Below are 13,738 nucleotides of genomic sequence, written 5' to 3'. Positions count from 1 at the left end.
TCTCAACGCAGTGTAACGGCCACATCATCTACGATGTCCTCCATCGCTACGGCCATGTCATCAACGGCGATGACTCCGAATGAAAGATCAGCCACCGATGGTGTTGCTATTGTTTCATCGCCACCTGGCGGTGGAGACGAGGCGAGATTGTTCTCCTCTTTTTCGCAAGTCTCTTCGAATGTGGCCGCCTTTGAATGACCTTCCCGATGATGTCGCTCGCTATCAAATTCCCGACGCCTCGCTCGTCCCGGTGCTTCAGCTGGAGGGATGGCGCAGATCGGGTTGTCAGAACGTCCGTCCGAAAGCCTCAACACGAGCGACATGCCGAGGAAACTCGGCTCATCAATATCCGCATGCCTCGCGATAAGAGTCATGCGTGACATCTTCGCCTAATGAGTGGGCGTGTCATTTCGACGGGCCACGGGTCGCGGTAGGGGCCGCCACAATCGTGGGACCGTCGTTGTCGCGGTAGGGGCTGTTGCAATCACGGGGTAGGGGAGGGCTTCTCCGGGCTCGAGGATCATGCAGGCGCTGGTGGGCTGGAAGTAGGAGAACGAAGGCCCAAAGCGCACGACGATGAGGCCGCCCTCTCATCCCCGCCTTCGAAAGCAAGTGGTTCCCGGAGCAATAGCATCCGTCCGCTCGGTTGGCCCTCAACAAATATTTCTTCTTCAAAGATTCGCTTTTGAACCACTGTGAAAACTAACATATGTAAAACCAAACAATTTCAGATAAATCATTCATTTTAAAACTATAAAAACTATATTTAAACATGTAGGGTTTATATATTTAAACGTTATAGAATATAATTAAAAGCGGAGAACAAAATAATTTAAAACAAGTATGAATAAGTTTTAAACAGTAAATACTAAAGTTAAACATTAAATAAATATGTTTAAACATTAAATACTTATGTTAAACATTGTCCATGATTTATTACCTCTTTCCCATCGAGCGATGACAAGCTGGTTTCTATCATCGCTTGCTTCCGGTAAGTACTTTCACCATAGCACAACATCCTTGGGACCTTGCCAAAGTGGACTTTCTTCCCTCGCTCCGGCCATCTCGTAAAACCGCACGCTTAAGCGTGACCGAGCAACCCTTAATCGTACCCGTGTGTTGGTCTTCTTCCCGAGCACATCTATGTTGCACTCGGGCGTACCGCTGTGGGAATATCCTCCATAAGCCACTTGTGCGTCGCTCGCGCCCATGCGTATCGCCCTCATGGCCGGTAGATCATCGACGTAATCACCCGATCCAGCTCGAACCGAGCATGATGTATTTGGGAAAGAGGACTGCACTCCATGAGGTACACCATCGTGAGTTTGACAAAATTATCTTCTTCTCCCCTCTGTCAAACAAGTTGCACCAGAATGCTCTTGATGGAGTCTCTGTGTCACTCGTAGGTTTTTGATAAATACCGCCCTTCGAACGCTAAGCGGGTTTTCTTCTTCGAAACACGCACTCGCCGCCATCAGCAACGCACTCAAGAACGAGGGACACATCTCGAGGCCTCGAAACTCAGCGAGCTTTTCCCGATCCTCGAATTTATTGGATGCGACCATCGCATCTTTGCAAAAAGAGAATCAAGAAGGACCCTCTCTTGGTATATAGCTTCCATCTCGATGAACGCAGCAAACGGTGTCCTCGAATAATCTCCCAATGTCGAGGGTAATGTTATCTTTTCAATTCGACTAAAGGTCTCCACTAACCCAGGTGTCAAATAGCATCGCCCATTAACTAGGGTCGACCGCCATAATCACGAGCCTGCGACTAATAACAACACATTCAACATGCGGTATTGACAAAAGTTTAAGCGAAAATATAAGGTTTTTAAACGGTAACCTCTCGGTTATTAAACGAGATATCAAATGTTAAACGAGACCCATTTTTCTTAAACAGAGGCGAGAATACTTAAACAGAGACAACAAAAGTTTAAATCAGTAACATCTCATTTCTTAAACGCCAACCTCATTTGTAAAACCGCAACCATATCAAAACGAAAAAGGGGAAATGTACATTATAAATATTACATAAATCATAACAATCGAAAAAACTTTTTCGATAGTGTATACAGACGAAAATGCAAAACAAAACAAAAACCCTAGCCGAGAAATCTCCCTGCAGACTAACAAAAACCCCACCGAGAAATCCCCCTCGAGACTTCAATATCTTCCAATAAAAAGCAGAGCACAAAACAAAACCGAAAAAAATCTTTTCTTTTATATGAACAGCTTAACATAAAACCATACTCAATACCTTAGATTGCAAACCCGATGAAATGCCAACTAGTTGCGCGGGGACTTCTCCTTTCGAGATATCGTGGAAAGGGAAAAAGTCGATGAAAATGCTAATTACGAGGCTTTCGCGGTGAGAGACAACTTCGAGACGACTGAAAATGGAAAGAGTCAAGACGCGAGTTGAGAAAAAGCAAGTAAACGGCTCCAATAAATTCGTCTCTCGGGTTACCCTACGGAAAACCCACCCCACTTCCTCTCAAACCGCCCGAGATGGTCTGCAGCCCGATGACTCCCTCATGCAAGGGCATTTCGTCCATAAAATGTGAAACTCACTCCGCTCACATCCGTCTACGAGCTTTTGGGGTTTGAAAAAGCATAGTGTTTAAAAGGAGGGGGTTTTTAGGGATTGCAAAACTAACGGGGTGTTTTTGGCAATTTTACAAACTTATAGGGTTTTTTTGGCAATTTTCACTAAAATCTATAATAATAATTATTATTATAATAATTATAATAATAATACCCTGCATAAATATTAATAAAAATAAGCCTAACTTATTTAAAAATTCGAATACATAATTTTAGAAACAGAAATAACTTTAACATCCAAGTTCATCAACAGAGCACAACACTTAGTTCTACACTAATATCAGTCTTGCAAGTTCTGAAAGTTCAGTAAAACTATAAATTGGCAGCAGACCATGAAGAAGCCAATTTATCTCTGCTTTCACAAGTTAAATATCTTTCAAACTTTTCCCACCATAAACATAAACTACAACGCTTCATCTTTGTATTAGTTTGCCTTCCTTTTACCAGCACCAGTCCTCATCCTCTTGGCAGGATTACCCTGTTGAACATCTGAGACAATAGAGGTGCCATCATGTCCACCATTGGGCTCTTCTTGTTGTTGCAGAGGAACCCACTTCATCACACTAGACCTTTCTCTTTGTTTCCTCTTCTTTTTGCCGATGACGACATCACCGAGGAGCAGTGAAAGGGGTGAAGACTGACCTGCAGTAACATTTGCAGAGCTGTTTGATCCTGTATGAAACTCAGAATCATGTTTGTGAGCACTAGTTCTGCTTTTTATGAGTCCTCCTACTGGTTGGAAGAATATGATTGAATATTTACTAGCTTCAATATCTGTTTCTGGAAATAAAGTCTTCATGATATCGAAGAAAATTTTATTGAGTTTCATTGCCTCATATCTTGCCTGCATCAATAATGAAACACAAAAGAACTTGATCTGCAGAAGTTGTTTATGGAATATAAATGTTATTATTAGTGATGAAAGAAGAGAAGTACCTGGTTTGAGTAATTGTAGAACTTCACTGCAATTTTGAATGCTAATTGCACATCTTCGATGAAATTTACCACATTATCATACTCTGACCTCTCCACTTTCTGATTGATTTTCTGTAAATCTAAAGTAGTGCTGGCTCCAACCTGACTAGCCATCTTCCAGAAAACAGAAAGAGCAGGTATAATCTGATTGCCATCTTGCTCGATTCTCCTTCGGAGAGTGCTAACAACATACATACACTACAGAAAAGAGGGAAAAAGCATTGGGTGATGGCCAGTAAACTAAAATGTTTTAAATGAGAAGTCCATGCCTTTTCTCAAACCTTTGAACAATTACGATGAGATGATGATTATTTTGATATCTAAAGCATTGTGTTGTAGACTCAATTAATAGCATGCATGCAATGCATCGAATATATATATATATATATATACTAGAGAAGGATAGCTTAGAGAAAAATATTGGCCAAACTAGAATGTATTTCCACTAATGAAACACCTCAGGCAATTCCTCAAATAATATATAAATTGCTCAAAACGAGATAATTAACTGTGTTGCATCACACTTTACACAATGCAGCTGAGTTTTTAGTACTTGCATTATTATACTATTGTTGCATATGTGATTACAAAACTCAAACAGATAAAGATGCTAGTATGCAATATCCATCTCACAGAAGCAAATGTTCAAATGTTTATTAAATGTATGAGTGATCCAATAATAATTCTGCATACCTTTCTTTGTGTGCTATATGACATCTTTTCCCCAACACAGTCTTTCCGGCGACTGTTAGCATCCTGAGTACTGACATCTGCCAATCCAGATAAGAAGCCTAAAGGTTGATGCTCTGGAAATGCAGTAAGAGAAAGGTTTCTCGACGAAAAGAAGCATTTCTTATTCGAAGAAGATGAGCCTCTTTTATAGCACTGAACTAAAATAGGTTCATTAGACGGCTCAATCTTTGGGTGAGTCCTTAGCATCATATCATGGTCATGCTTCAACTTCAATGGAGCCTCAGAAAGATGCTGAACAACGTCACTCTTAGGAATGCTGCATTTGAGCTTCTTATTTGGCTGCTGACCATTAACAGGATCAACTTCATCAAATTGATCCTTATCACTGAGTTTCTCATCTTCAGAGTCTCCTATTTCCACCTCTTCTTCATCTGATGAATATTCTCTCAATTCTGAACTAGCACCAGAATCTTCATCAAATTTATAATCCAATTCTCTGAGAATAGAACTTTTTTTCTGATTTTTACTGCCTTTGGGGCGCCCCCTCTTTTTTCCTGACTTGTCATTAATATTTCCAGTTAAAATGCTCTTTGATCTTTTCTTAGATGAAGTAGAAATAATTGAATTTAATTCTTCAGAACTAGCACGAAGCCATTCAGGAACTTGATGAAGCTTCATGATCATTTCCTCACTCTGATCAAACTCCTCATCCATTTGATCAAACAGCTTGATCTCTTCTTCACTGCGAGCAATCATCCGATTCACTTCTTTAAGTGAAGGAACATCATGATCAGTTTCTTGGTATCTCTCTTCATCATGGAGCAGAGTCTCAAGTGTCAAGCGTCTTTCTTCATGGGTTGTGATTTGATCAAAACAACCAGCATTAATGACCTGATCAGCCATTTTTATCTTGTACTGTTGAATTTTGCTACGTATAAGGCTCTCAATGGATGCCTTGTATCTTTCCTTAGGAGCAAAACCATCTTCTAAATCTCCAGTACCTCCATTCTTCATATCATCATCTTTCTCAGAAGTACTGGAGATTTTCTCTGCTGCAACTGTCTCCATGTAAATGACTTTCACTGGTCTCATCTGCCCGATTCGATGAACCCTGGCCATTGCTTGCACTTCATTTTGTGGATTTGGATCAGGATCATATATGACAACTGTATCTGCTGTCTGAAGATTTAAGCCTTTACCAGCAGCTCGAATACTGAGCAAGAAAATGAAGCAATCAGAATCAGGACTGTTGAAATAAGTAATTGCTGTCTCGCGATCCTGAAGACTGCTTTTACCATCAATTCTTCCATATATGAGCTGCCGCCATTGCAAGTGCTCCTCTACTATATCAAGAAGACTAGTCATGGTACTAAAATAGCAGAACACGGTGTCCGGCTCTCTTAAGTTTCATAAGGATTTTGTCAAGGACCCAGAGCTTCCCACAAGACCTGACAATGAAGTCTTTGGAATAATCATTGAAATATGGATAGTTTAGTAAAGGATGATTGCAAACTTTTCTCAGCTCTATGCATTTGTTGGTAAGATTCATATACTTCTTGACTTTGTAGTTTGGGTTTCTCTGCACCTTACGCATCTCATCCTCAGGATACACGCGAATAGTACCTGAGTCTCTAATCCAATTATATATGCAACTCTGTACAGCAGACATTCTACATCTCACAACAACAGAAACCTGTAACCATGGTTCACATGAATATTTCACCATCTATATCTATTTCATAGCAGAACAAAAAATTATGATGGTCATGATGAATGATAATAGATAATAATAATACCTTTGGAGGGAGTGCACCTTCAACATCTTCCACACGTCGCCTCAACACAAATGGTTCCAGAATTTGATGAAGCCTGTGAATTATAATCACCTTCTTTTCGGTCTCTAGCCACTCATCCTCTGAATTATGAGAAGAAGCTACTTTGCACAAGGGCTTTGAGAACCAATCATGAAATGTCTTGTGGTTATCAAATACTTCAGGTAGAAGCAGATTCAACAAAGACCAAAGTTCCTTCAAATTATTCTGCAGAAAATAATATCAGAATTTTTATTCATGTGAGTGAGCATAATCATTTAAACTTTATTTATCTAAATAACTATATCATAACCAAAGAAAGAAGAAAGACAAGTGCAGTGATGACCATTATAGATAAGGAAATAAGTGGAACATATAACAGGAAAAAAAAATTCTCATGGTTTTGACATGTCTGAGAAAAAGCAAACTTCTACATACTTTGACGTCTCAAATTCTTTCAGCAGTTAAACAAGAGGATGTCAAATGATGTACACTATTTCCCAATGCGTCTAAAGTTACTCTTGCTGTATTAAATTGAGAGCAACCGTCTTCAAGATTAGAACTCTATGTTTCTTCAATTTGAATAAACTTAAATGCTCAATAACCAGATGGTCCTGTGATTGTTCTTAATAATAATTGCTGGATCATTTCAAAAACTAGATCCATTATCATAAGAAACCTTCTTTTTCACTACTTGCCTTAAGTGTTCCCATCATGGTGAATTCTAGTTATCTACAATACAATTATACAAAGAAAGCAGATGAATAATGCAAGTAGTTCCAGTGTAAAAGTCTCTGTAACAAATGCAAACCTGTAAAGGAGTCCCAGTGAGAAGAAGCCGTCTTTGGCAACGATATCTATCCAGATTGTGTGCCAACACAGACTCCCTATCCTTCATGCGCTGAGCTTCGTCAATAATGATGTAATTCCAATCAACTTTTGATAGCTTTGCACGGTCATGCATGACAAACTCGTAACTTGTTACAAGCACATTAAATTTCACCGCACAAATCGCCTGAAACAGATGATTTGGTGCTCAAATTTCAAAAGAACTAGTAACATTTGTGCTAGTGACAGAGTTGGATTATTACACAGGTTTTAAATTAAATAATGGACCAACTTTTAGCAGATATTTTGGTCAAAAAAATAACTGACCAACTTTTTACCTCGGAGAAAATTTTCAGCCTCTGTTCCTTGGTGCCAACATAAAAAATGCATGATACTGAAGGAAGCCATTTAAACAGCTCACTCTGAAGGAAAAGAAAGATACAGAAAGATGTCAGCTGATGACCACACAAAGCAACCTGCATGACAAACATAAAGGAGTGGAAGAGTGCCTTGCCTTCCAATTTACTAAGACGGCATTTGGGACAATAATGAGATGCGGTCCATGGTTCCCTTTGAATTCCATCAAATAAGCGATCAATGCCATAACCTTCACCAAAAGACAAGATGACAGTTATCAAAACAAATGTAGATAGCTAAATGATAATTTTCAGAAAATACAGAAAAAAAACTACCCTGTCACAACATGAGAATTAGTATTTGGTTCTCGGCTCTAATCAGAGGTTGTGCTTTCTATTCATGGCAAAATACAAAATAAGTTTTGGTAATCAAACAAAAAAACACAACCTCCCACTTGACAAGGGAAGAACTAATGTGAAGTTAGTAATCTTCTTTTATTTCAACACAGAGCTGTTAATTTATTTTTATTAAAATAAATAAAGGGCATGCAGTGGATGCAAGCAATCAAAACCAGTCAATGATATATTTCTTACGTTCATTTTAATATATACGAGTTATTAATTTTTTAAATAAAAAGATAATTTTAATGTTAATCCAAGTAAGATAGTATAAGGCCTGACACAAGGAATTTTGAAACAGGAAAGTACTAAGCGGTGTGGGATTGTGTGTGATCTCAAAACGAATAGAAATAGTCCAGAAAATGTGACTAACCTGCACAGTTTTGCCCAGGCCCATTTCATCAGCCAAAATTCCATTCAACTTATTATTATATAATGAAAGCATCCATTTCAACCCAGCCTGAAAAATGAACATGGGGAAGCAGTGTGAGAATTAAGTGACATTAAAAAATGTACAACTAAAGGTAAATTCAAAGTGTTTAGGATGTTTCAACATACAATTTGATAATCTCTTAACGTTCCACCTTGTAGTAGTGAGGGTTGTCTAACAGTCTCATTCACAGCATGTGCAAGATTATAATACCTGATCAAAATTTTTTAAGCCACAAACAGAAGTATAATCAGGATGCAGAACTGTTTTTTTTTTCAAAAATAACAAGAGAGTTGTTAGTCACGTAACAAGAAAGCATATAGATGCACCAATTTTGGTAACTTATAAATTTTATAAAAAAATAATTTTTTTTTTTTTTCTGACAAAGTGGATAAACCACATTTATTAAAAAGCCAAAGCAGTTACATGCCAAGGTGACAACAAACAGCGCCAACAACGACACACTTCACCAAGGTCTGAAATAACCACACAACCAAAAATAAATTCTCTTATCATACAATCATAGAGAGGAGAGAAAATACTTCTCATACCAACCTCCTACACGGGAGGTTGTGCATTACAAGTTGAGGGGATTGAAATCGAGATCCCTCAATCACAACACATGATGTGAATCATTGGACTATGCCCCAATACGGAACTTATATAACATCCTCAAAAAATTATAACATATTCAAATTGAAACAAAAAAAAATCATGTCTCTAAATTTAATACTTACATATGTGCATTAAATTACTGTTGTTATTAGAGAAAAAGTAAAATAAATGTTGGCATTGGTGGCAGATTTAATGAGTAAACATAGAGTGAAGAGAATTTGAAACATAACGCCAAACTTACTTGCTGACGGATGAGCTTTCTTTCTGTGCGTTCAGTGCACAAAAATTATTTCTGACAGTTACATCCTCTCTTGCACAGACAACCGCAGTCTTGACATTTTCTTCTGAAAGGCCCTGTTGCCACGAGATAGTCAGAGCTTTGTTCACTTTATCCGAACATAAAGTTAAAGATGTGAATACCTGGGATTGAGCAACCACCTCAGTACCACTTTCTGTCGATTCTTGCTCTTGTTGTTCCTTTGTTGCTATTAACTTCTGTCCAAGTTTGAAAATATACTCCTCTGTCTGGGACAAAAAGGATGATAAAATAGAGAAACGCTCTGCTGCAGCACCAGAAATACCAACCTGCTGCTCCAGCAACATTTCACGATATCTATCCACATCATTGTTCTTCAATGCCTCCATTCTCTTAGTTCGATCTTCATCCTTTTTCTTTGGGAAACTCTTTAACATCTTTTCATGAAATTTTATTACTCCTCGGTTGCAAAAAGACCGTGCATCTCGAATGGCAGAGTGAGCCTCCAGAAATTTCTTTCTCCCGAGATTGATTGATTTTAACTTCCTCTTTCTCAGTTTCTCATGAACTTGCTGAGATTGTCTTAAAAAATTAGTCCTCTGCCGTTGACACCGCCTAGAGAACTTTTGATACATACTATCAGGCATTGCTAGTATTTCCGTCTGCCGCTGAGCAACTTCATCTCTCAGACGTGCCTGAAAGTTTGAAAGTCGAAGCTTCTTCTCTTCAATTTGTAGTCTTAGAATAGCATCAGGTTTAATCCTTTTCCTTTCTAAATTAACGCTAAGTAAACTGCCTATCTTATTCAGAAATTCCGTTCTTTTCTTATTGACAACAGCTATACCCTCAGCAGTGAGCAAATGGTTAGTGTCATAAGCTAAGCTAAGCTTCTTTGAAGGATCATCTTTTGCCACTCCGGAGGAAACATGTCTGTTATTTCTCGTAAAGCTTGAGTGCCCCAAATGTGGGGCGGGACTCTTTGTTTTGAAGATATCATTTGGAACCATTATACTTCCTGTGAATGCCGGTTGTCCATAGCCAACAGTGGGACTCAGAGTAGGAAACCGTGCACTTTCTACAGGACTAACGTTTTCTTGATAAAAATTACAATAGCCTTGAACAGGAAACGTCTGAGATCCCTCCTCAATGGTTGCCATGTGACCAGAAGATGGTACATTCTCTTTTCCGTGGAAGTTTTCCACCTTAACTGAGGCATGAACTTTACTTTTGTTAAAATTTGCCACTCTTTCCTGTCTTCCATCAGTTCTCTCAATAATATGTTCCCGGAAGGTTTGTCGGTGCAACAAATGAAGAGGAGGGGGTGTAATGGATATGAGCATTTCAAAAGGCAGGGCTTTGTCTCCTCGCTGTAGACAAGCACAGATATAAAAGTTTTAGAAATCAAATGATCTACATTCACAACAAGATAAAAAAAGTGTTTGAGAAAGAAGTGGGCATACTCTCAGACGTTTGAAAGCTGAGACCTGTGTTTTGAAGGTAACATATTGCATCTCTGTAAACCCAAAGCCTAGGCGTGGCTGAGGCAGCTGGATAGATTCATCTCGGGATGGTGCTTGAACTCTGGAACCCCCACTGGAAGAACTTACACCTTGAGACATGTGAACGTTCTGCTTCATGGACATTAAGTTTGCCATTCGCCTTGTTACTAGAGGAGTAGCCATGTTCTTTGAACTTGAAAGCTGCATGGCATTACAGCTTGTAAACCGTGAAGATTGTGACAAGTCAATGCTCTTCCCTCTATTTACATTTTCAACAAGATGTTTAGGAACCATCCCGTTCTGATTATCAGAGTGACGGCCTCCTTCTTGCTGCTGTTGTTGCATACGCAAATTGTTAGAATTAAGCATAGTGGTAGCGTTTCCACTTGATTGGAACCCAGGGGGGATTGCCAGCTGGGGACTCGAATGTCCCATTTGTGCAACAAGAGCACCGAAGGAAGTCCCAAGTCTTGAATTTGGGAGGGAAAGTGGTGGCCTTGCTCGTTCCTGCCATGAAGACTGGTGAGAACAGCTTCCACCTACGCTTGTTACAATAGATCTATTCATTGCAGCTAATCTCGCATAAGTTTTTGTTTGTAGTTGCACCCTTAACTGAGTATTTGCAATATTTTGCAGGTCGACAGGCACCTGTTGACCAATCATCATCATGCCTGATGAATGTGATTGTTGACTTGGTACTTGAGAAGGTTTTAGCTCATTTGGACGATCAGCAGAAGCAATGCCTTGCTGCATCTGTATTCTGAAAGTGCTTTGTAGAAGGTTCTGATCACTTTCGGATAGACCACTTTTACTGTTTTGACCTGATTGCTGTACACATAGATTTCCATATAACTTTTGTGGGATAGCAGTCTGCGGAGCAAGTTGGTAGTAGGTTTGCTGTTGGAATTCGCCATGTTGATGTACATCTTCCCCTTCGTTCTGGTTTTCCTGATATAAAGCACTATGCTTATCGGAAGACTGAGAACAAGGAATGGCAGCAGAAGACAGTCTTAAGTTGCTACCACCTTGAACTTCATGCACACTAGAAGCAAGAAGAGTATTTTCTCCACTGGGCCCTCTCAGTTGTTGCACATGTTCCTGTTGCTCTTCCTTTTCCTGTTGCTGCAATTGACATGAGAAAAATAGAAATCATATACTAAGTACCAAAACTAGACAGTTTCATGATTATTAGTAAATCATTATCTATTTAGACCAACAATTTGGTCTCTCCTACTTAACATTGAGGAAACATTCATCGAGTAATCTATTGTAGCGTTTAAAATCCTGAAGTTTTTGCACCAGTGACCAACTTAGGATACTTAAAGTACTATAAATAAGCTTTCACCATATATATAATAGATACAGTCCTGTAGCAAGATCATGTATTAACTTCTTTTTAGTTAGATACACAAAGGATATCATTCAAATATGCTAACAAAGGATAGAACAATTGAAAGCCCTTATTTTGGGTGTGGAAATAGAAAGTAGAGAAAAAGAACCTCACTGTAGAGTGGAAAAGGACATGCCTTTTCTGTGCAGATTTCCAACTGCACTCATGGCCATCGATAAATAAGGAAAAAAAAAAAATCAAAGCTGTCTGATTTCTCACACTAGAACTCAATGTGGATTGATTGGTATAAAAGTCGCTTATAAACAAAGAACAGATATAGATTCATAAAACAATGGAATTGTAAATGAGTGAACCAACAACTTCTTCACCAGAAGAACATGATCATCTCAATAAAATAATAAAGCAGGAATTGAGCAACTTGCAAACCATGCAATTGAGGCCATGAGAGAACAAAGAGATAAGAATGCAGTAAAGCGAAATCCAAGTAGGGAAAAATCCTAAAATTCCAAGCCAATTTCCCCTTGGATTTGAAAAGAGAAATTAACTTTAGCCACATTTTTCTTGGATCCCAGTGCAGTGATGCAACAACCACAGTTATCAATAGAAGTTTAGAGAAAAAATAGGGCGAGAAATCTCACTTACCTGTCCGAACCCTTGTTTCTGTTTTTGCTTCCGGATCGAATCAAGGGCCGTCGCCGGCGGCGACGGATCCGGAGCTTGCATTGAAAGAGTTCCTTGCTAAGAATTCAAGTGACTGAGATCTCAACACTCAAAAGAACACTACAAACAGTCAAACCACATCCATTACTCCTCAGATCACAACCTCCAAACCAAATTACCGTCTCAGACCGGATTCCGGTGAACTCCCCCTCGATACTCGGGTAGAATTGCCGGTCCCGGACTACTACGTCGATCGCTAGAAAACCGTGCCTCAATTCGAACAACAAAGGCAAGAGCTTTTCCAAGGAACTCAGACCGGATCTGAGAGAGAAACAAGCCGATGAGAGCTTCGTTGATCGCCGGAAAACCACTGTCTCTATCTTGAGAGAGCTTTGTAAGAAACCATGGGAGACGACGTGATGACCTGGAATCGGGCCTTGGTCCATAAATAGCAACGTTTTTTAACTACTATTTTTGGAAAAAAAAAAATTTAATTTATTATCATTTTGGAAAATGAAAATTGGGTGTAAAATTAATATTTTTAAAATATGGATGTTTTTAAAAATGAAATATAATGTGAAGTTTTTTTTCTTTTGAAAAAATTGATTTAGTGGGAACTTTTACAGTGAACCTTGTAATATATTACCTGGCATTGTGACAAGTGTCAAGTGATTATTGATTAAAATAAAAATTATGACTGGATAGCCACGTGTATTTCATTTTTAATAAACGGATGAATGACGTGTCAAAGGTGAATTTGGAAAGTTTAATAAAAAACAATATTTATTTATTAGTTCACTTATGTAAAATAAATTTTTGTTAAAATGTTGAGAAAATAAAAGATTGATTATTATAAAACTTTTTTATATTTAATTTGGCTGTAAATATCATGTTTTATTTTTAAATTTAATTTTTATTAAGTAAAAAATATACAATTGTGTATTTTTAAAGTGAAATATTGTGGCCTTTAGAAACAAAGCTTTTTTTTTCTTTTATAAATATATGCAAGTGATTTATTTATTTATTTATTTATTTTTATGTTTTCATTTACCATGGTGGCCCATCCGAAATGGGATTCATTTAGATAAAATCATGGTTAAATAAAAATACATTTATTTTGTGATGAAGCTAGAAAAACATATCGTAGATGAGCTTCATAAATTTCAAAAAAAAAAAAAAAATTCACGATAAACTGAATTAAAACTACTTATGGTTTGATTAATTAAAAATAAATTAGTATTTTATCTTGTATTTAAATA

General features: G+C 38.1%; 1 protein-coding gene across 1 annotated transcript; it reads right to left on the bottom strand.

Annotated features, from left to right (window-relative positions):
• Window positions 1–3,030: 3,030 nt before the first annotated feature.
• LOC120271786 (ATP-dependent helicase BRM-like) lies at window positions 3,031–12,925 on the bottom strand. Its single transcript, XM_039278459.1, is given in 15 exon segments — window positions 3,031–3,450; window positions 3,543–3,779; window positions 4,275–5,648; window positions 5,650–5,967; window positions 6,071–6,313; window positions 6,897–7,100; window positions 7,252–7,335; window positions 7,428–7,520; window positions 8,042–8,128; window positions 8,227–8,311; window positions 8,955–9,067; window positions 9,134–10,336; window positions 10,430–11,590; window positions 12,462–12,557; window positions 12,659–12,925. Coding segments are annotated over 15 exon segments (5,985 nt in total).
• Between the last annotated feature and the right edge of the window lie 813 nt (window positions 12,926–13,738).

The sequence above is a fragment of the Dioscorea cayenensis genome, chromosome 11, assembly GCF_009730915.1.
Source record: "Dioscorea cayenensis subsp. rotundata cultivar TDr96_F1 chromosome 11, TDr96_F1_v2_PseudoChromosome.rev07_lg8_w22 25.fasta, whole genome shotgun sequence".
NCBI classification, from domain to species: Eukaryota; Viridiplantae; Streptophyta; class Magnoliopsida; order Dioscoreales; family Dioscoreaceae; genus Dioscorea; species Dioscorea cayenensis.
Note: the sequence above shows the minus strand (reverse complement) of the source record. Positions and strands in the feature narration are given on the sequence as shown.